The sequence below is a fragment of the Oncorhynchus keta genome, chromosome 10, assembly GCF_023373465.1.
Source record: "Oncorhynchus keta strain PuntledgeMale-10-30-2019 chromosome 10, Oket_V2, whole genome shotgun sequence".
Taxonomy (NCBI): domain Eukaryota; kingdom Metazoa; phylum Chordata; class Actinopteri; order Salmoniformes; family Salmonidae; genus Oncorhynchus; species Oncorhynchus keta.
In genome coordinates this window covers 64064287-64086041 of record NC_068430.1, presented here as the reverse complement: position 1 = coordinate 64086041, position 21755 = coordinate 64064287, and the positions used below count along the sequence as shown (strand labels likewise).

The window sequence follows — 21755 nt, the reverse complement described above, 5'->3', positions numbered from 1 at the left end:
TAGTCATAGTGTTTGTGTCCTTTTATCCATACTTTAAAAAAAATGCATAATTACAAATGTATACAGGAGCTCTCTGCCGTTTAATTATTTTCACAACATTCAAAAAGCTATTGGAGCAACATTTCTTAAACGTTTTTTTTTCTTTGCTAATAAATATGGATCGGAAGCCATTTTGAAACGTGGCGATATTAAGCCACCGCTTCCTGGAGAGGTGGTTCATTTCAATAGAAGCGCGACAAGGTTATTTTGGTGTGCTCGCTGTAAACACTATTTCTCCAGGTCCTCTCTGTTCACCTAATCCTAATTCATGTTTCTTTCTTTCTCGTCTTTCCCTGTGCGGTGCCTGGTCCACAAACAAAGGCACAACAACTAAGAAGGATAGAGCTCGGTGCTGGAGTGAGAGAAAACCAACGACTCTTTACTCTGGCTCACAAACGGTAGAGAACACATATCAGCAGCAGCATATATTAAGACTGGGTTGTTGGTTGGTTGGTTTACTACGACAGTGGAAGGTTCAGTCTCAGCAGACCCCTGGTATAGTGAGGTTGGACAGGGGTGAAGGGGGGCAAGTTTGGGGGTGTGGGGGCACTAGGCTAGTGTCATGACCTTCGTGCCATTACAAGGTAAATGCAATTTAAAAAAATCACCACAGTATTCTCCCAATACTCGAAGCAGCTTGTCCATCAACTGGACATGGGGGGGGGGGTGGGGTAGACAAGTTGAAGGTGAGGGGGAGAGGACATTTTTTCAATAAATACTAAAACTTTCAACTCATGACAAAAGCGCATCAATATAATATAATACATGTATATATACACATATTTGCATGTATGTATATGCACACGTACAGAAGTTTCATTTTGTAACAACGTTTGCACAACGTTAGCACAATGTTATAAGAGCAGGTGGCGGCACACGCAGGGCTTCTGGTGCTATAGCCAGTCCACTGCAGGTGATCAGGGAGCAACGTTCTCACAACGTTACCATTATTTAAATTGCAACGTTAGTCTCTCGTAATGGACAAACAGTCATCTGCATCTTCAGTGGTTAAATTCAGGGAGCCTCAAGGCCTCCAGTCGCCGTCTCTCTCTCTCTGTCTGTAGTGTCGTTCCCTTGTGTTTCTAAGGCTGATTGGTTTAGAAAGTCAGGGGGGGCAGGGCCTCTTCTGGGTTCGGCATACTTCATTGGCTCGTGTTCCTTCAATCACACTCCTCGTGCTGGATATATTAACTCTTATTTAGCTTAATAGTAGGAAAGAAAGTCTAGAGCTTTTTCCCCCAATCAAGTCAATCACTCCGGTTCCTCGCGACAGTCTGTGCCCTGGAGGTTGGGTATTTGGTTGATGGGTACGGTAGGGTGGGCATAAGGGTGGCATCAGTCCATCCTCTCCACCTTACCCAGGACCTTGCCCTCGTACATGGGCAGAAGGGCGCCGTCCTCCCATACCTCCTCGAACACGGCCCCGCACTCAAACTCATCGCTGGCCTTCTTGAAGTAGTACCTGGAGAAAAATGAGAGAGAGAGGGGCAGGGTCAGAATACAAAACAAAACTAGCATGGTATCTTCCTCTTTAACTTAACACGATGGACGAGAACCAACTCCACACACACACCTACACAGCCAACTCCACACACACAATGACTCAAACCAGTATCCAAGCTGCCTTGGGTCACACAGTTCAGCACCATCCCTCTCACTTCACAGAACAAAGCTTGACTGAATTATGCACACACCAACACCACTGACAAACAGAACCTGGCAACCCCAACCACTCCAAAAAGTTTGGGTTGCCAGGTTTGGTTTGAACTCTGTCAGTGATCATTTCAAGGAATTAGCAGCAGCAGCAGAGACTAAAGAGAGAGAGAGAGAGAGAGGGAACTAAAGGAACTTGACTGCTGGCCATTGTACAGATGCTTATCTGTCCTGGAAGGTCTCATTAAAGTTGAAGGGCTAATTAGGACCTGTCTTAAGGCCCCCCCTCCCTCTCCTAGCACTGAGCTCCCCTTGTCTAGCCTGGCCTTTTAATTGTGCCCTACTGTCAAATGAAGGGCCTTCCTTTCACTAGGGCTGACATTTCAGGTGCCTGAGAGTCTGCCTGTCACCGCACGCCCCACACACACCTACTAACACACTGCTAGAGACAACTATGGAGACACACACAGAAAGACACAGAGAGAAAGACACAGAGACAGAGAGAGGCAATGAAACACACACGCACAGACAGACAGAAACTCTGGGCAGCTTTCCGATCACCAGCAGAGAACAGAGGGAGAGCGAGGAAAAGAGGAGCAGGCCTCTCTCCCGGACCCCCTCCGTGGGTGTGATAGATTGGACGCGGGCCGGGGCCCGAAGGCCAATACCCCATGAGGGGGAGGACACCAATCTAGACAGTCTCCTGGAGGTCAAGGAGTCACCTCACCAAACACCCCCACACCCCTCCCTTGCCCAAAGATCCAAAGGTTTACTCAGCTCAGTCTATGCAGTCTACTGCCCAGAGTTTTTAATGCTTTCTTCTCCCCTTGCTTTAAAATGCAGTGATGACCAGTGGGGGAGATTTACTGATAAGCTTTGTAATGGAAAATGCATCATTTTACCCATTTATGCCTGGGCCCAGGAATCCAGAAATGTTTTTATGAGCGACGCTGACCTACAAGTCATACAAACAACATGTGTAGCGTGAAAATAAAAACATGCCCCCCACTTCTTCATTGTGTTTCAAAAAAGCGTACTTAAGTGAGAGCGGAGAGGGTTGGCAAACGACGGGGTAAACAGTGAGGGGGGGAGGAAGCGTTGTACAGCTGCTCCGATCAAGATTTGTGTGTCGTAAATACACCCGACTGGGATTTTTGGGGTGTGGATGGTTGGGTGTTGCTATGGGTTTTTGGCATGATGCATCTTCAACACGGTTGAAGGTTGTAGTGAGGGGCCTCAAACCTTTCTGGAATCCTGAACACTGAAACTATTAAAAGGTCCAGGCCTTAGCCAAGTGCATCTTCGCGGCATAAATCAATTCTAAATAGATGCTTGTGTTTCTTTCCATTTAAATCACAACCCTACGCTTCTTTTCAGAGAGAGAGAATGGGGGAGAAAGAGAGGGAGAGAGAAGTGGAGATGGAGAATGGGGAGGGAGAGAGAAGTGGAGATGGAGAATGGGGAGGGAGAGAGGGAGAGAGAAGTGGAGATGGAGAAAGAGAGGGAGAGAGAAGTGGAGATGGAGAAAGAGAGAGAGAGAGAAGTGGAGATGGAGAATGGGGAGGGAGAGAGAGAAGTGGAGATGGAGAATGGGGAGGGAGAGAGAGAAGGGGAGATGGAGAATGGGGAGGGAGAGAGAGAAGTGGAGATGTAGAATGGGGAGGGAGAGAGAGAAGTGGAGATGGAGAAAGGGGGAGGGAGAGAGAGAAGTGGAGATGGAGAAAGAGAGGGAGAGAGAGAAGTGGAGAGAATGGAGAAATGTGGAGATGGAGAAAGAGAGGGAGAGAGAAGTGGAGATGGAGAATGGGGAGGGAGAGAGAGAAGTGGAGATGGAGAATGGGGAGGGAGAGAGAAGTGGAGATGGAGAATGGGGAGGGAGAGAGAGAAGTGGAGATGGAGAATGGGGAGGGAGAGAGAGAAGTGGAGATGGAGAATGGGGAGGGAGAGAGAGAAGTGGAGATGGAGAATGGGGAGGGAGAGAGAGAAGTGGAGATGGAGAATGGGGAGGGAGAGAGAGAAGTGGAGATGGAGAAAGAGAGGGAGAGAGAAGTGGAGATGGAGAATGGGGAGGGAGAGAGAGAAGTGGAGATGGAGAATGGGGAGGGAGAGAGAGAAGTGGAGATGGAGAATGGGGAGGGAGAGAGAGAAGTGGAGATGGAGAATGGGGAGGGAGAGAGAGAAGTGGAGATGGAGAATGGGGAGGGAGAGAGAGAAGTGGAGATGGAGAATGGGGAGGGAGAGAGAGAAGTGGAGATGGAGAATGGGGAGGGGGGGAGAGAGAGAAGTGGAGATGGAGAAAGAGAGGGAGAGAGAAGTGGAGATGGAGAATGGGGAGGGAGAGAGAGAAGTGGAGATGGAGAATGGGGAGGGAGAGACAGAAGTGGAGATGGAGAATGGGGAGGGAGAGACAGAAGTGGAGATGGAGAATGGGGAGGGAGAGAGAGAAGTGGAGATGAGAATGGGGAGGGAGAGAGAGAAGTGGAGATGGAGAATGGGGAGGGAGAGAGAAGTGGAGATGGAGAATGGGGAGGGAGAGAGAAGTGGAGATGGAGAATGGGGAGGGAGAGAGAGAAGTGGAGATGGAGAAAGAGAGGAGTGGAGATGGAGAATGGGGAGGGAGAGAGAGAAGTGGAGATGGAGAATGGGGAGGGAGAGAGAAGTGGAGATGGAGAATGGGGAGGGAGAGAGAAGTGGAGATGGAGAATGGGGAGGGAGAGAGAGAAGTGGAGATGGAGAAAGAGAGGGAGAGAGAAGTGGAGATGGAGAATGGGGAGGGAGAGAGAGAAGTGGAGATGGAGAAAGAGAGGGAGAGAGAAGTGGAGATGGAGAAAGAGAGGGAGAGAGAAGTGGAGATGGAGAATGGGGAGGGAGAGAGAAGTGGAGATGGAGAATGGGGAGGGAGAGAGAGAAGTGGAGATGGAGAATGGGGAGGGAGAGAGAGAAGTGGAGATGGAGAAAGAGAGGGAGAGAGAAGTGGAGATGGAGAATGGGGAGGGAGAGAAAAGGAGTATTTCCATTGGATCATGTTATATATGGCAAAATAGTTCTCTCTGTGCAACATCTGGCACCGATATGGTCTGGCAGCGTGGCCGAGTACTGTTCTCCTGCCATGTTGAAATGAACCAACTCCACACATTCTGAACCATTAGAGCCATCGGCTTCAAAAATCGCCCTTTCTTTCCCGGAAGAGTTACGGTATAGTGGGGGTGGGTTTAGCTCGGACTAACAAGCAGATGTGGATGGGGGTTTAGAATCGAGATACGCATGTCTCGGAATACTTTGTCTTTTCGGTGCTACAACCTATACATATGACGATCATTAAAATACTCTACTTTACTCTACAGTCCACCTTTAGGTATAGGTTCCATGAATGTGAAATAGTGTGAAACGATTCAGTCCCTCTCTAATTCTTAACATAATGAAGTCAAAGCCACTTTCAACGACGACTAAACAAAAACACCAGTCATTTTGACAACTCATGCAACCCTTAAAAAAAAGAAAGAAGTTAAATCAACATATAACTGAATCTAAGAAGGAAAAAGGTGCCCGTGATTCTGCCTGATCTAATCCGTGGGAGGATTTTGGGGGCCTCGCAGTGGCGTGTTGAGTCTTTGTGCACAAAATAAAAGGCCTGGACTTCAAAGCCATCCTTATTAAGACTGCCTTACTATGGAAATCAATAGCAGATGTGAACCAAATATCACTCCAGTAAATTCCCCCCCTTTCCTCTTTGTACAGTGGATCGACCCATCCCTCCTCTCGCTCAGCCAGAATTCTGCTCTTCCTTCTCACGACTCCACATACAAAGCTGAGAGCTCCAGCTTTTCACACACGTTTAGTTCATACACAAACACACATGTACATAGACAAACACACACACACATTCAAATCGTGGGGGAAAAAGTGTCTTGCTCTTCGGCAAGAGAGAGTGTGTGTTGTGCATGAAATGTGTGTTTGAAAGGGGTGTGTTTACCTATAGTTGTACATTAAAGGTGTGCTGTGCATGAAAGGTGTGTGTGTGTGTGTGTGTGTGTGTGTGTGTGTGTGTGTGTGTGTGTGTTCGTCTAGGTGTTTACCTGTAATTGCCTTTTTTGCTAAGCTGCTCCTTGAAGTGTCCCAGGGTGAGACTGTGTGTCTTCATCATGCTGCGGTAGGGGATCTCCTCGCCACAGAAGAAGTAGGTGACCACCAGGTCACAGCCAGACACGCTCGCGCCGCTGATCGACTTCTTTAGCTCTTTCCACCTGGAAACAGAGAGACAAGCAACACATTAGATAAATAAAGCATAACCTGATCCCATAGCTAAAACTAAACATTTACATTTGATTAATAAGCGCAGAAATTCTTATGCAGAGCGACAAACACACCTAACACGGGCAGTGTGTAACCGTTGGTTGGGAAGTTAGGCAGAACTGAATAAGCTGAATTTAGTGAGGATTAACTCAGGTAAGGCGAACCTGACCCGATTACAGGTGTGTGTATGTGCGTTTCATCCCGCACACACACACACACACACACACACACACACACTTCCTCGTTCACTTCCAGGGGCCTTTTCGAGGTCCTATACTTCAGACGCGGGCGCCTGCTAGCCTTAGACAGCTGGCCCGCTGAAGGTCAGCCAATTAAATCTCCAAAAGACCCTGGCAGTCAGGTGGCTACGGCCCTAACATCAAACACAACCAAGCTGCCCTATACACACAGATACAAATGTCCACACACCAACACACACACAGGGCCAGGGTAGCGAAGAGAGGGCCAAAATAACAACCAGGGGTTGTTACCTTCCATGTGCATGTCTGTGTCTCCGCTGGTGTGCGTGTGTATGTGTGTGTGTGTGTGTGTGTGTGTGTGTGTGTGTGTGTGTGTGTGTGTGTGTGTGTGTGTGTGTGTGTGTGTGTGTGTGTGTGTGTGTGACTGAGTCAGACTACACACATCATGTTTAATCTTAAATTATTAAAAGTGAGGGAGAAAAGAGGACTTCAAAAAGGGAGAGACAAGCTGACTCACACTATCTCTACCGAGGGGAAATCAGAGTGAGGAAGAGAGGCAGCGAGAACAAAGGGAGAGACAAGCTGACTCACACTATCTCTACCGAGGGGAAATCAGAGAGAGGAAGAGAGGCAGCGAGAACAAAGGGAGAGACAAGCTGACTCACACTATCTCTACCGAGGGGAAATCAGAGAGAGGAAGAGAGGCAGCGAGAACAAAGGGAGAGACATGCTGACTCACACTATCTCTACCGAGGGGAAATCAGAGAGAGGAAGAGAGGCAGCGAGAACAAAGGGAGAGACAAGCTGACTCACACTATCTCTACCGAGGGGAAATCAGAGAGAGGAAGAGAGGCAGCGAGAACAAAGGGAGAGACAAGCTGACTCACACTATCTCTACCGAGGGGAAATCAGAGAGAGGAAGAGAGGCAGCGAGAACAAAGGGAGAGACACACTGACTCACACTATCTCTACCGAGGGGAAATCAGAGAGAGGAAGAGAGGCAGCGAGAACAAAGGGAGAGACACGCTGACTCACACTATCTCTACCGAGGGGAAATCAGAGAGAGGAAGAGAGGCAGCGAGAACAAAGGGAGAGACAAGCTGACTCACACTATCTCTACCGAGGGGAAATCAGAGAGAGGAAGAGAGGCAGCGAGAACAAAGGGAGAGACACGCTGACTCACACTATCTCTACCGAGGGGAAATCAGAGAGAGGAAGAGGCAGCGAGAACAAAGGGAGAGACATGCTGACTCACACTATCCCTACCGAGGGGAAATCAGAGAGAGGAAGAGAGGCAGCGAGAACAAAGGGAGAGACAAGCTGACTCACACTATCTCTACCGAGGGGAAATCAGAGAGAGGAAGAGAGGCAGCGAGAACAAAGGGAGAGACATGCTGACTCACACTATCTCTACCGAGGGGAAATCAGAGAGAGGAAGAGAGGCAGCGAGAACAAAGGGAGAGACAAGCTGACTCACACTATCTCTACCGAGGGGAAATCAGAGAGAGGAAGAGAGGCAGTGAGAACAAAGGGAGAGACATGCTGACTCACACTATCTCTACCGAGGGGAAATCAGAGAGAGGAAGAGAGGCAGTGAGAACAAAGGGAGAGACAAGCTGACTCACACTATCTCTACCGAGGGGAAATCAGAGAGAGGAAGAGAGGCAGCGAGAACAAAGGGAGAGACAAGCTGACTCACACTATCTCTACCGAGGGGAAATCAGAGAGAGGAAGAGAGGCAGTGAGAACAAAGGGAGAGACATGCTGACTCACACTATCTCTACCGAGGGGAAATCAGAGAGAGGAAGAGAGGCAGCGAGAACAAAGGGAGAGACATGCTGACTCACACTATCTCTACCGAGGGGAAATCAGAGAGAGGAAGAGAGGCAGCGAGAACAAAGGGAGAGACATGCTGACTCACACTATCTCTACCGAGGGGAAATCAGAGAGAGGAAGAGAGGCAGTGAGAACAAAGGGAGAGAGAGGAAGATGAACACACTCGTCTGTTTGAAGTGCGGGGCTGGACAGAGGAGGGTTTCCACTGGGGAAAGGCACAGGGTGACTCCTGTCTCTTTGAAGGCTGGTCGTTGAAGGCCTGTCAGTCACATAGAAAGACAAAGATACAATAGAATGAGATTGATGGCATCAGTATTCACGACACAGATGGAGAAAACACTGGAAAACAGGTGTAGGCTTCAACAGTCGCCTGAAGTCAGACATTTTCAGAAAATCCCACACTAAATTTGGATTGAGTCATTTGGCTCATTGTAAATGACTATACATCGCAAGCTAGGACAAAGAGGGGCTATATGAGTGTGTGTGTGTGCCTACCTCTGTTTGGGGGGCTTGGAAACCTCCTCTAGCCTCCTGCAGGCTTCTTCTAACTGGGCCAGAGTGTTGGGCGGGGGCAGAGGGGGCATGGCCGGGTCCTGGATGAAGGGGTGGGCCGGATGGTGACCTCCACGGAGGTGACCCCCCACGCCGCCCACGCCTCCCCAGGAAGAGTGCGTTCGGACGGGAAGCGTCTTGGGCGTGGAGGGGTCCGGGAGTTGGCTCTTTTTCAGCCCCTGAGTGCTGCCGTGAGGTTTGTTCTTGCCCTGCCTCTCGCTCTCCAGGATCCACTGCCAGACGTTCTGCGAGCGGTCCGTGGCGTCCAGGGGCAGGTGGGGCGGGGACGTGACCCCGTCGCCTCCGTTGGCCTGGCTCAGGCGTATGCCTTCGCACGGCTTCCCCGGCCGCTTGGACAAACTACTGCAGCGGCTGGAGAAAGACAGAGAGGAGAAGGTTTACATGGGACTCTTCCACCAGGAGCGGCTACATCTACAACAAGCACCAGTGAGAGGAACGAAACGGCTCGTCACATCAGTCTAAATGAAACTCAAGTAGGACGGTCATATCCATAAGATAAGTGCACAGTTTAAAATCACTGACCCAAGTACAGCCCTAAGGTAAATGTAGTTGTATGTGAAGTGTATGTGAACTGACGCCCAGCACAACTCGAAAGTAAATGTAGTGTACTTGATGTGAATTGTGAACGAACCCCAGGTGATATTGTATGTGAACTGACCCGGGGGTGAAGTTGGAGTAGTCGGCGCCCCCTGGGGGACAGAGGCACTGGATGTGCTGCGCCGCCTCGGCCTCGATCTGCTCCTTGCTCTTGGGGCCGGTGGAGGTGTGGTGGTGGATGTAGTGGTGGTGGATGTGCTTGGTCGACTGCCTATTCCCAGCCAACAGGCCTTTGGTGGCCCCCGGATGCGAGGGCCCCAGGAAGGGAACCACGGCGGCGGAGGGCCGGTCAGGAGAGCACGAGCGAGGCGAGTGGCGGATCACGCCGGGCGACTGGCATCCGGGCGTCTTGAGCACCCGGGACAGGTGCTCGTCTAGGATGGCCTGAGCGTCCTCGTCGGCGCCGGACGAGGGGGGAAGCAGGGGGTGGTGGAGCGGAACGGTGGGGGAGGGGTCGCTCTCGTCCCTCTCCTCCTCCTGCACACACACAAAGACATAATGCTTTAAAACATGGACGCAATATAGAAGTATAGGGACAATATAACCCACTCAATTCCATAACACTACAAATATAAGCATCGCTAGCTTGCTAAACCCAACCAAATTACATTTGGGGAAAACGCTACTACGACAGTACTTCCGACTATTCGCTGCAAACTTCACACTGCGACAAACACCAGGTTCTGTATTGGCTTGTGAAGTAGCGGTGGCAAATTCTATGGCGTAACTTGATTTGACTTCCAGTTTCTTTCACCCTGGTTCTACTTGCTAACAGGCTTTGGGTGTGCGAGCGTCTTCTTTCTTCATCTATAATGCACAGCAAGCCCAGACTCACAAAGAGACCGGCACTACACACACTCAGCAATACGCCACTGGAGAGTTGAGCGCTAAGCGCTAACCATTTGAATAAACTTCAAATGTGCCAAGAAACATAAGTTTGAAACTTCCACAGAAGAAGGGACTTTAAGAGAAGAAGTCTCTTAAACTACACGGCAGACCCTTATTCGGTTAAATTCTTTCTAAAGCAAGACCGCACGCAAAGTCTCTTTGAATCAAGGAAGAAGGGTCAGCTAGCTAGCTACAACCTTGACTTCTCACATGGCTCCTCCTATCTACATTGTCTTTCTAGGTAGCAAAGACAGGGTTCAGGACTGGAGGGTCACCTAAACTAGGTCGCAATGGAGCGTTCTAAAGCTCATTGCTCAATGCAGTTGGCTTGGGGAATGAGGTGGGATGTACCAATGTAGTTTGGGAAGGGGGGGTTTTCTTACCTCCTGGATCTGCTGTAGCCTCTCCTCCAGGGAGCTCATGGTGTCCTGCTCCCTCTTCAGTTTCTCCAGTCTGGAGATGAGCTGGGCGGCGAAGGCCGAGGGCTCCACCGGCGTCATCTCCTTAGGCAGCCTGTGTGTCCTCTGTAGGGGAAGATGGGAGAAAGGACACTTTTGAGTGTGTGTTTGAGTGAGTGTGAGTTAGTTGTCCCTAGTTTGCCCCCTGATTCCTCCAGTGCCCTCTCCTCTAACTCTATAGGCCTCCTTTGATGCCCTTGCCCCTGGGCTAACCCCTAGCCCGATACTCCCTCCCCATGCCCGCTGTCCTTGGCACCGCCTGTCGGTCGGCGGGGTAGCGGGATAGAGGGGGGGTAGCAGTTGGCCTGGCTCCGAGGAGGAGGGCCCCCCGCCTGCGCCCTCTGTACTCCGACCAAGCCATCAGCGGAGGCAGCCTCTGAAGTCAGCACACTTCAAAGGGGCCCTTGTCAAACATCAAACACTCCAACCCTTGGGGTGGGAGGGACACGCGGCTTTAAATCTCCCCGAATAAAAGACAGATATCGACAGTCAGAGGAGGAGGAGGCAGAGAAGAAGAAAAAATGGAGGGGGACAATATTAAAACAAAAAGAGGACAGAAAGAAATGAGGAAGAGGATTGAGAGATGTGTGGAGTGGTAGGAGGGAGGGAGAGGAGGCAAATACCGGGGAGATCTAAGAGGGAAGTGGTCATTTATTTCCTGACTGCACGCAGGGCACCTCTGAGGTACTGTAGTCGCATTATCCTATTTTTCTCTAACTATATGTGCCGGCTTCTCTCATCTTCTTTTCTGTATTATTATGTGGCGCACTGGCTTTCTTGATTTGACTCTCTTTTTGTTGTTCCTCTCATCTCTTTGTAGAGACGATGAAGGGAAGTGAGAAGAAAGGAGCGAGAGGGGCTGCTGGCAAAGGCGCGTCAGCGCCGCGCAGAGCCCCTGCTGCCTGGGGCTGGTGCATCTTGGGAGCCCGAGCCATCTCCAAATCAGGAGGGAGACATTAAAAGGAGAGCAAGTGGGGAAGGGAGGGAGCGAGGAGAGACAGAGAAACAGACAACAAGGGCCCCTTCTACTTGGCTACAGCCCTCCCTCCCTACACAACACAACACACCCACACACACACAAAGCCTTCCCTATGCATCAAGATAGTACACAAACACATTGTGAAGGGAAGAGGACAAAACTATTTGCATTGGTTGTTTTCTGACACGGGTTCCCAATCTAACCACTCCAAGCCCTAGAGCTTTGCCTGCTTGCACATGACACTACAGGCAGTGAGGGTGGTGAGAGTCATATGGGGGCTGGGGGGCTACTGTCACAAAAGGGGAGTGTGTGGGGGGGCGGGGGGGGACTCTGTTGGAGGTTGTCAATAAAGAGGCCAGACAACCTGGGTCCTATTCATTCATCGCCAAGATCAAAGCACAGGGCTGAGAAGTAAGCTGGCTGATTTAGGGAGCATCACAGGGCTTGGTTCTGTGACCCCTGACTTCTAATGATAATCATCCTCATTATCACCACCGTCATCATTATCCATTTTTTTATATTTTTTATATATTTTATTTTACATTATGCATTTATAACATTCTTGACTAAGTTCTGGTGGTGAAACACAAGGAAGGAAAGCAACAGGGGTCTATAGATGACAGCTGTAAATGACAGCTGTTGGACAATGGGGGAGGGAGAGGGTGTATACGGTTGAGCAGGAGAGAAAGTAAGTGATATGAAAATTCCCCCTTTCATTTACCCTGACTTTTTATAGGAAAATGAGCGGGGAGAATATAGTATTCTATCACAACATCATAACACCATAAAAGAAGAAGAAAACACAGTTCCCAACGGGGCGAAAGGGAACCGGGTTGTAAAGGGAGATTGAGAAAAGTTTGTGGAGTTTTAAAGATATAAAGATGGCAGACATCAAAAAACAGGAAGTAAACAGAGAGCGGGACTCACAGGAAAGTGGGGTAGCGAGACCAGGCCGTTGATCTTGACGCTGCGGTGCATCTCCCGCTGGATCTGCTTCTTGGTGCCCAGCTTGTATGGAGGGATCCCATCTCTGTCAGAAGGGACACAGGTAGGGAACAGGGTCAATAACACAGTCACAGGTCACTCAAAATGTCCCCTGAAGAGCCAGGGATTAGTTAGCAAACTAGCAACGCTAACCGCTACATATCGATCTCCATAGAAACATTTCAATTTTCTTGCCACCCTTTCTCTTTGCTTAGAACCCAGTAATAACCCCAATGTACCAGCGAGGTGAAAGACATTAGCCTAGCGATGTGGACAGAACCCTGAGGGGAGGCTGATCGTCACTGAAGTGAACATCCCAGCACCACCCTGACCCCCCCCTTTCCCCCCGGGTGGGCACATCACAGCCCAAATCAAAGACCAGAGGAACCCCTTGAAGGGCCTTGAAGCCAAGGCAACAAAAACACACCGGGACAATGGGGGGAGATATGCTAAACATCACGACGCTGGGGTTCAAAAGTGTCCCACTGATAAGTTCCCATCAGTCCTTGTCAACACTGGAAGGGACTGATTTTTCAAAATAGCAGCCAAGTGAGGTACTTTCAACTCCAGCCTCAGTAACAAGGACTACCTTGAGAAAGCTGGCTAAGAGAAGAAGCATAGAATGCTGCTACTCGAGGGGCTTAGTGATCTTGCTTAAAGCGGTGTACGACGTGTAGGTTTGACATAAAGAAAGATTGCCATAATGTGGCTGAAAAAAAACAAGTGTCTCTGGACAGTTAATCTTTTAGGCAGTGGCAAGGGGGAAGAAAATACAGATTCTTCTCTTTCTCGCCCTCCAATGTGTGCTTTTCCAGTCCGCTGCCATTTAAGCCTGGCCAATTATCTTGGCCTTTTTGGTTGCTCAGAAGTGTCTGACCTAGCCCAAATGCTAGTTTTTCCACTGCCTCTTTGAAATCTCACACTCATGCACATATACACCCGCTGCCATCTTCATTTGGCAAGTATACCGCCAGCAAGCCTCTGATCTCAGCAACATCAAAAGGCTGGTTTGTAAGATAAGGTAATGTTTGAAGTTAGCGCAACAGCATTCCCTAGCGTCCAAGTAACTCCATAAATAAGATATAAGCAAAAAGTGAAAAGAAAAAAAAATCTGCCCCCCACAAAAAAAAATCCTCATCCTCTTGTTCTTTATCTGGAAATGAGATTCAAATTTGCAGTGTGCCTTTTACCAAACTATAAAAGGACACACTAATCAAATTGTTCCCCCCAATGAGGAGGAACAAGCTGTGGTTTTTATTATAGTCAGTGAGGGGTAGAGAGAGAGAGAGACAGAGAGAGACAGAGAGAGCAGGCAGACAGGAGATTGTCAAAGGTTCAAAGAACTCTGCAGGGCAGGCCACTGCGAGGCGCTACACTTTGTAACATAAGATGTTTTAATAATTAACATGAAGACGTTTGCAGGAAAAAGACGTGACTGAATTCCAGTGGGATTTATTTTTTCCCACTTAATACATAATTTGGTCAAATGACTGGGTTTGTATGCCTTGGGGTCCTACTTACTTTGCATTACCAGATGGAGCCTAGATAGCACTGTCAACAATGCACATTGAAGAGCGGGATACTTCCCTAACTTTTATCCTAGGATTACAAGCCACGAACCTTAAAGACAATTGAAAAAAAAAATGTGAGAAACTCATGACAAAGAAAAGTTCACAACAAAACAATGTACCAAACAAAAACCCAACTCCTTCCACAACACCACTCAATCTATCCCTTTCTCTCTCTCGCGCTCTCTCATTCACTCTCTCCTGTTGCATTTTTAAATCAACCCCAGCAAGCCGGCCCTATGTGATGGCCGAGACCCTTTGTGATGGTTGTGGTGGCGATGCATATGGGCAAAGAAGAAGAAAACAGACCGTGCCCTCTTTCACGGGCCCTTACTTTATGGGGATCTCCTATTCAGTTGTGCAAGTCATTTTCAAAGCAGACAGCCACCCCTCTTATCCCTCTAAGCTCCCCTCGGCTAACAATAGGCTGAAAGCGATTCAGTTAAGCCTTTTATCCGCCGTGCACTTTATTTTCTCACTCCCTTGCACGCCAAACCCTCACCGTTCCCCTGCTATTGGCTCAGAGTGCAGGAGGAGAGGGTAGGAGAGATGGGAGTAGAGGGAAACAGGGGGGAGGGCGTTGGGGTTGGAGGGGTGAGGGAGGGGGGAAGGTTGGGGAGAGATGGTGGGGGAAGGGGTTGATTTTGGAGGTGCCCTAATCTGGGCAGTGGGAGTCCCTCCTGACCCTATCCTGGGGTTCAGGAAGGAGTAACCTCCATGAAAGCCTCGCTGACACATGATCGCAGCAGCAGTGGCGCTGCAGCAGCAGAGAGAGAGGGCCAGTAGCAGAGCAGGAAGCCGCGCCACCATGTGAGTAAGCTCCCTTTCATTTGCTGCCAAAATGTTTCAATGAGTTTGTCTTAAGGTCCAAATGGCTATTTCCCCTCACTCTCTCTCTCGCTCTCTCCCTCCCCACCCCCTCTCTCTCTCTTTCCCTTCTACTCCTTCAAAGGGAAAAAGCGATTAGATAATATGAAGAAAAAAACAAGGCTGTTGTGGCAGAACGGTGGGTGGGTGGGATGGATACATTTCTACTTTGAGGAAAATTGAGGCAGCACTCCACAACCCCCCCATATCAAGAAGTTCTGCCTGTAACAGAATAGACATCAAAAGATTTTTCCACATAATGACTATCACAGACCCTCCCTCGAGGCACTTTATACATTAATATAATTACCTGAACTCAATCTGAAAGGATCATTAAAACCTAAACATCCCATTCCATTTCACAACACAAGCTTCCCAGATAGACTTGATATTTAGTCCAATTGTTTCCCATATATATATATATTTATCCATGAAAGGTATTCACTGAATGGCTAAATGAGCCAAGTCATTTTTGAGCTTCAGAATATATAGAAGTTCAGACATGCTTCAGAATGGCAGGCCTGGAGTCAGCTTTGAATGTGAAATGGTTTTCAGAATGGACATGGAGTTGACATGGAATTGACCCCCGACCCAGGTCAAAAGGTGAGAAACCCAGAGAAAACCCCGGAAGGGAATGCTGAGAGAACACTTACACACTACTGTCGGTCATGGACATGGAGTCGTCCGTCATGGCGTCGCTGGAGATCTCGCTGTCGTTGGCACTGGTGGCGGGGGCGAACACATAGCCCGAGTTGACAAAGTAGGGACTGGCCGGGTCTCCGCGTCTGTGTGACCTGCCAAACACAACAGCAACAGTCCTTGATACAGTCCATTTTACACTACAATACATATCACACCATTTCATTACTGAAACCCAAGTAAAAACCGTCAGTGCCATACAGAGACGTCTATTGGTGAACCTGTATTAGCTATGTAAATGGACTTTGTGTGTTAACTTGTGTAAATGTTTTAGTAAGAGTCTTTGCTTTGGAGTAAAAGTTTGATTTGAAGTGTTTCGAGTCCGAGTTCCTACAGATTCTAATAATTAGTCACTTTCGCAAGACTTTGGGGCCTCAGGAATGTGACAACACTCTCTGAGGAGATGTTTTCCCCCTTATTTTCTCTCTCCCTTTCATGTCCCCTCCCCGTCATGCAGGCAGGGAGGTGGGGATGGGGGTGAGGGAAGTGAGCAGCTCAGCTGTATGTGAATGGACAACAGAGCCACTTCCCCTCGCTCTCCTGCTATCTCTCTACCCTTTTGTTTGGGCAAGGCCCCTACTCCCGCACATTTCCACTCTCTGAAGCAGTGTACTCTTTTCTTGAAGTGTTTTTTTCTCCTCCCCTTCCTTCCTCCCTCTCGCTCTGCTCTCTCTCATGTCTTCTCTCCTTAAATCCAGGCCCCTCTGTATACTCCCCTCCTCCTACAACCAAGCCCCCCCCTCCCATCCTTCTAAAGTCTCTCTCTCCCCCTCTCTACTTTTACTCTCTCCTGCTGTGTTGCATTCCTGTTCCACTAGTGAAGGGGGTGGACAGGGAGGAAGGAGGGGAGACCTTGAGCTTGGGGGGGGGGCGCAAAAGAGAGAGAGTGTGGGAAGGGGGAAGGAGGGCCTCTTTCTTTATGAGAATGCCTACTGCCGGGAGGATGACTAAAGCCGTAGGCCCCAGCTCAAACCTGACCTTTGGAGGTTCAAGCAAAGAGTCAGGTATTTAGCGCAGCTGGGCTCTCGGTTACCCCACCCTCTCTCTTTTTCTTTCTTTCATTATTCCGCTGTTCCTGTCTCCCTCCAAAGCACATGCTTAGGCTCTGTCAGAGGGATTTCTCTAAAGGACGAGATAAAAGCAGTGGGTAGAAAGGACGTGGAAAAAACATCACAAGCGAAAGGGAGAATGGGGGTCTGACGCTGACCTGCGCCGGCTATGTTTTTTTCACATTATTTCGGAGGAGAGTGGCTACGTTTCTGAAGGATTTTTAAAAATGTTTTTATCTGAGTGCAGTTGCGAAATTAGTTCCACATGTTTCAGATGGAAATGTGTTGACCTAAACAGTTGGTGCTGGGCAGGGGAAAGAAGAGATGAGAGGGGAAAGGGTGGGGGAAGAGAGGAGAGGGAGGGGTGGAGGCTATCCCATTCCTTCAGTGAAACACAAGAATGTGCAGATCACACCAGGAAGCTGAGGAGATGCCCTCATGTCAACAACCCCCGAGTCCCCCTTCAGTTCCCAACTCAACATGGCCCCTTCTGAACATCCTGTCTGCCACAGCAACACTGTCCCCCAGCCTGCTGCTATAACTTACTTATTTTAGCATGAAAGTTGAATATGAATTAAGATAAAATACTAGCAATTTAAAACTTGTCATGAAACTATCATACACTTTTCTCCTCAACAAACATTTCTTCCCAGCGTTACTATTTTGTTTAAGAGGGAAAAATGTGTTTCTTTGAAAACTGCCCCTTTTTCAAAATCCCTCTTTTCCTATGGACACCGAAAGGAACAAGACACTCTCTAACCACTCGGTGGTAATTGTGTCCAGATGTTGTTTTTATTGTATGGACATACTCGGGGAACAGTTCGGTGAAACACGTTGGAGTGGTTCTCTTTGATGCAAAACCTCTGCATAAAATCCACACTTTCACAATGTTTCTGACTTAAAGAGTTTGCAGCTGTTGGACAATATGTGGGACGAGAGCTTAAGAAACAAACCCAAAATGCTTTCCAGAAACACCATCTTTGATCTCGGACCAAGAGGCCAATATCTCTTCTGGGCATTACTCACTTTCTCTCTGTGTGCGTGTGTTACATTGTACTCTGTAATAATAGGACTACTTAATAATAGGCTGAACATTTTTGAAATATTGCATAACTTCACAATGGAATCACTAGTTTCATGTACTAGCTGCAACAGCCAGCCAGGCAGGATTGGTGTCTGAATTCATGCCTCTACTGGAGGAGCAATTTCAAAGCACAGGAAACTTGAGCAAGCCAACAAAGGGCTGATACAACATTTAGTTGACAGGAAAGACCAGATCCATTGATGTTTTGCACCCCCTGACTAACTGCAGGGCAGAGGGGACAGACAGACATTTTTCCACTTTCAGATTTTTTTCGCTCCATCAAGCAGCTTTTATCTCAATGGAATTTGAGGGGAAAATGTTGTATTGACATGGCTGGGCAAATAACTAGTTCAAATGCATATTTGCTCTTTACATGTTAATAACTGGATTATATGCTAATTATATGCTATTATCTAATCAGACAACATGCCCAATAACTAATTCGTTTACTAATACTATACGCTTAAGTAACCTTAGTAAAAAGTCCTATTCAACATAAACATATTGACAAACAGCCATAATAAAAACGATCAATTCAATTACGCGATAGACTGTAAACATAATCAATTCAATTAAGACATTCTCTTACCTGTACCCATTCTCCAGCACTTCCGCCGCAGTCCGAATGGAAGCAGTGGCCCGCAGCGCATTGGCAGATAGTCCAACCACAGATGCTAACGTTGTCGCCTTCAAGTCACAACTCCACTCCTCTTCTTCAATGAGAGGTGGCAGAAATCCGCACATCAATTTGAGGCTCCCGAGACCGCTATGGTTGGCATAAACCGTGTTCTCGCACCCCGTGTGCACATATTCAAGGTATATGTCAGAAGTTAAAAACATCTGGTACGCATTCTCCTCCATGGTTGACTGAATTTCCGTTTGTGCTTGGTCAAACATCGCAGAGTCTATTTGTTGCTTCTTAATACTATCCCTTATGTAGGTTTTAGTGGCAGGTTTCAACTGCTTGGCAACAATGCTGTTGTTTTCAATGTACCGTTTGAAAATAGCTTTGGCAACTCGTAGCGTTTTGGTATCATTGAGGTCCATTTGCCTAAACCCGTTGCAGGCGAACCAAAAGTCCAAAGTGTCCACGCATTTCTCCCGCTCCAGAAAGGTCCTGAACAGGTGAGCACCGTCTTGGTCACCCAGGAGAAAATGCAACGATTTGGTCCACCGGGCGAGCGGTGAATCCGGAGACGCGCTACCCTCAGGTTCCCCGAGTCCATCCTCGTTTCTCCTCGGCGTGGAGCCGGGAGACGCGACGGTGACAGCTTTAGCCTTGTTTTGGGCTCTCATTTTGGCATGTTTGCAGGGAGTATGGCATGACGCCTCTCCCTCCTCCCCCGGCACCGGGGGACGGGGAGCATCTTCTCGGAAGCTACTACTGATATGGTCCGTAAGCGCTCTGCTCATGGCTCCAGCTCCGGTTGCCGTGTGTGCCGTTGTGCCTGCTATGAGCTCCACTGTAATCCTCCTCACTCTCTTAAATCCGCGGGGGAGTTTCTCGGCTCCTTTTCACTCTGAAACAGAAAGTATTGATCTAATCAAAGCCAGATCCAGCTAACTTCAAAGGGAGACATGAAGTAAACAGTCCCTTTCAGATCTCCGCCGGTTTGCAGAGAAAGAAAAATGAAAGGTTTAGTCTCATCAATCTATTTATAATCTAAATAGGGGTTTAGCAACCTATATTTACAGTCTGCATCGATTTGTCACATCAAACGACCGTTGACAAGAACAATCGTTTCACATCGCCAACATTCCTCGCCAAGTACGCACCTAAAATATATTTTACGCATATCAAAGCGATCACCTGAAACAGCTATCATTTCAACTGAATTATCACTCTAAATGTGCTTTCAATACTGTTATCTGCATTATGCATAAGGATTGCGTTCCCACGAACCACTTGTCCTCATACATCCAGTGTTGCACATCACACAGCCAGCCATCCAAGACAGTGAAAACGCATCCTATGCGCCACAATTGACTAAGGTTCCTATAATGGTGAGGATAAGAGCCCCGTACAATGATCACGATCAACAGTAGCCTATAATTCCTTAAAGCATTTGCAGTTAGCCAACTATATTCACATGTAGGCTACAACACATAATTATGGCAGCGAGCACAAGGCAACGTGTCTGAGCAACGCGATATGATTACCCTGCACAATACAATATTACTAGGCTACTAGACAAAATACATTCTTATTCGTTTTTTAAAGAAGCACTTTACGTCATCTTCAATAATGTCACAAGTAAAACTGTCATTATTGTGCCAAATGTACCATAAGCCCACGCGCCGCTAAACTATTTTTTTTGCGCAATCAAAACAATGTACATTGTATCATTTATACTAGCGCTTAGTCTGTTTACAAGATTTGCATAAACAATCGATGTGTCCCAACTACTCATAAATAACATCCTGAAAAGAAAACAGCTCGCGAAGTGTATATAACATGGGCTTGGCTACACCACATACCATTGTAAAACGAAACCCGAATCCAGCAGAAAGTGAAGAAAAAACTATTCCCATTTGCTTATGCTCCGTCCTCTTTAGTAGTATATATCCAACAAAAAGTCCGATGGAAGTGATGGTAATCCGACAGTGGACTAGATTTACTTAGCCACATGTGTCCTTGATGCAATAGGGATAGTCTAATGTACCCTGTCCCATTCAACAACTGACCCCAAAGTACGCAGGCACTGCTTCTATGTAGATCAGAGGGGGTGTCGACATTTCGAGGAGGCGGGAGAGGGGGACCTTGCCGAAAACATCCCACTTTTCCACTTCTTTCAGACTATGATAAACTACATCAACCAATATTAGTTTCTTCTACAGCCTTCACAATCACGAAAACATTGATCCCCGATCTCAGAGTTGCCTTTACTTATCCATTCTACGGTATTTTCTCGCCCACAAACAACAAGTGTAGCCTACATTTCTCAACTTCAAAGCATTGCAGAAACACATCAAAGCGACCAAGAGAGGGGGCCTTGGTTAAGGTTGCAGAACTGCATTCTTGCAACTTACCATCGATGCACACGAGTCCTTTCCCGTATGATCAGAAACGGTTCACGGCGGGAAAAAAAGTAACAACCCAAAAAGTATTACAATTTCACTATCAGAAAGCTGGTGTTAGTCTACTCCGCTCTGATGTTTATCTCAGAGAGAAGAGGAATATAAAATGTAACCCCTGAAAAGAAAGCTCGTTTCCCCTTCCCCAGGTACTGTTTCAAGTAGTCATAGCAAGCTGCAGATCTCCTCTAGGCTATTTCAAAACGAACGGGCTGAGGGTTTAACAGTGGACATCAAAGTAAAGAACCGCCAGCCTGGTCCCGGAAGATACATAAAAACATCTAAACACCTTTCCGATAACAAAAAAACACAGAAGCAAATCAAATTCACTGAATTACATCGCCACACACTTCAGCCAATATATAGACCCCGAAACACACTGTTGAACAATAGTCGGCCGTACTTAGAAAGCTGTCAGGAGGTTTTCTGGAACGACAAAAGTTTTTACTAGGTTGTAAGGACCTTATCAAAGACTGGCAATCTCTAGCCAACTCGGAGGCTTTGGAACGTCTGAAGTAAGTGATCTACCGCCCCAATAGCATTATCCCTGCAATCCTTCTGTTGCTACATACACTTTAAAGAGACATGCCTCCTTTCCTAAATATTTGGTATTTTAACCTCCTGGTTTCTGCATGGTAGACAGTAATGCAAAATTCATATAAATTCCTGTAAACAGTTTATGTAAACAAAGTTGGCTACACTTCACTTGGGTTTCTCATAAACAAATGCATGTTCTAAAGTTGCCATTAAAATGCCAAAGGGATATAATATATCAAATTATGTCAAATAATAATCATAATATATCAAATAATCACATGAGGTAGTTATCTAGCAATACATTTCAATATTTCCATTGAGACACTGGGATGATACTGACAAATAATTCAACACATTTTTGTTGTTGTATTAGCCT

General features: G+C 47.6%; 1 protein-coding gene and 1 long non-coding RNA gene across 4 annotated transcripts in view; one reads left to right on the top strand and one right to left on the bottom strand.

Moving 5' to 3' along the window:
- Positions 1–21274, bottom strand: part of LOC118372302 (axin-2) — a 21571-nt gene extending 297 nt beyond the window's left edge. The window contains exons 1-10 of one of the 2 annotated variants that reach the window (XM_035758136.2): positions 20798–21274; positions 18357–19287; positions 15589–15729; positions 12444–12546; positions 10463–10603; positions 9253–9668; positions 8517–8945; positions 8185–8280; positions 5769–5936; positions 1–1501 (exon numbers count right to left, since the gene is read on the bottom strand). The exon at positions 1–1501 is cut by the window's left edge and continues 297 nt beyond it. In XM_035758136.2, the coding sequence (XP_035614029.2) occupies positions 1375–1501; positions 5769–5936; positions 8185–8280; positions 8517–8945; positions 9253–9668; positions 10463–10603; positions 12444–12546; positions 15589–15729; positions 18357–19180 (2445 nt within the window). In that variant the 5' untranslated portion in view covers positions 19181–19287; positions 20798–21274 and the 3' untranslated portion in view covers positions 1–1374. Of the gene's footprint in view, positions 1502–5768; positions 5937–8184; positions 8281–8516; positions 8946–9252; positions 9669–10462; positions 10604–12443; positions 12547–15588; positions 15730–18356; positions 19288–20245; positions 20767–20797 lie in introns of those variants that run through there. The other variant, XM_035758135.2, reaches the window with a different exon arrangement.
- LOC127932287 (uncharacterized) lies at positions 2700–4496 on the top strand. Of its 2 annotated transcripts, none has more exons than XR_008144707.1 (3): positions 2700–3136; positions 3644–3741; positions 4414–4496. It is a non-coding gene; the product is annotated as an uncharacterized LOC127932287 (long non-coding RNA). The 2 variants fall into 2 exon arrangements; XR_008144706.1 differs by lacking the exon at positions 4414–4496 and adding an exon at positions 3975–4056.
- Positions 21275–21755: the final 481 nt, after the last annotated feature.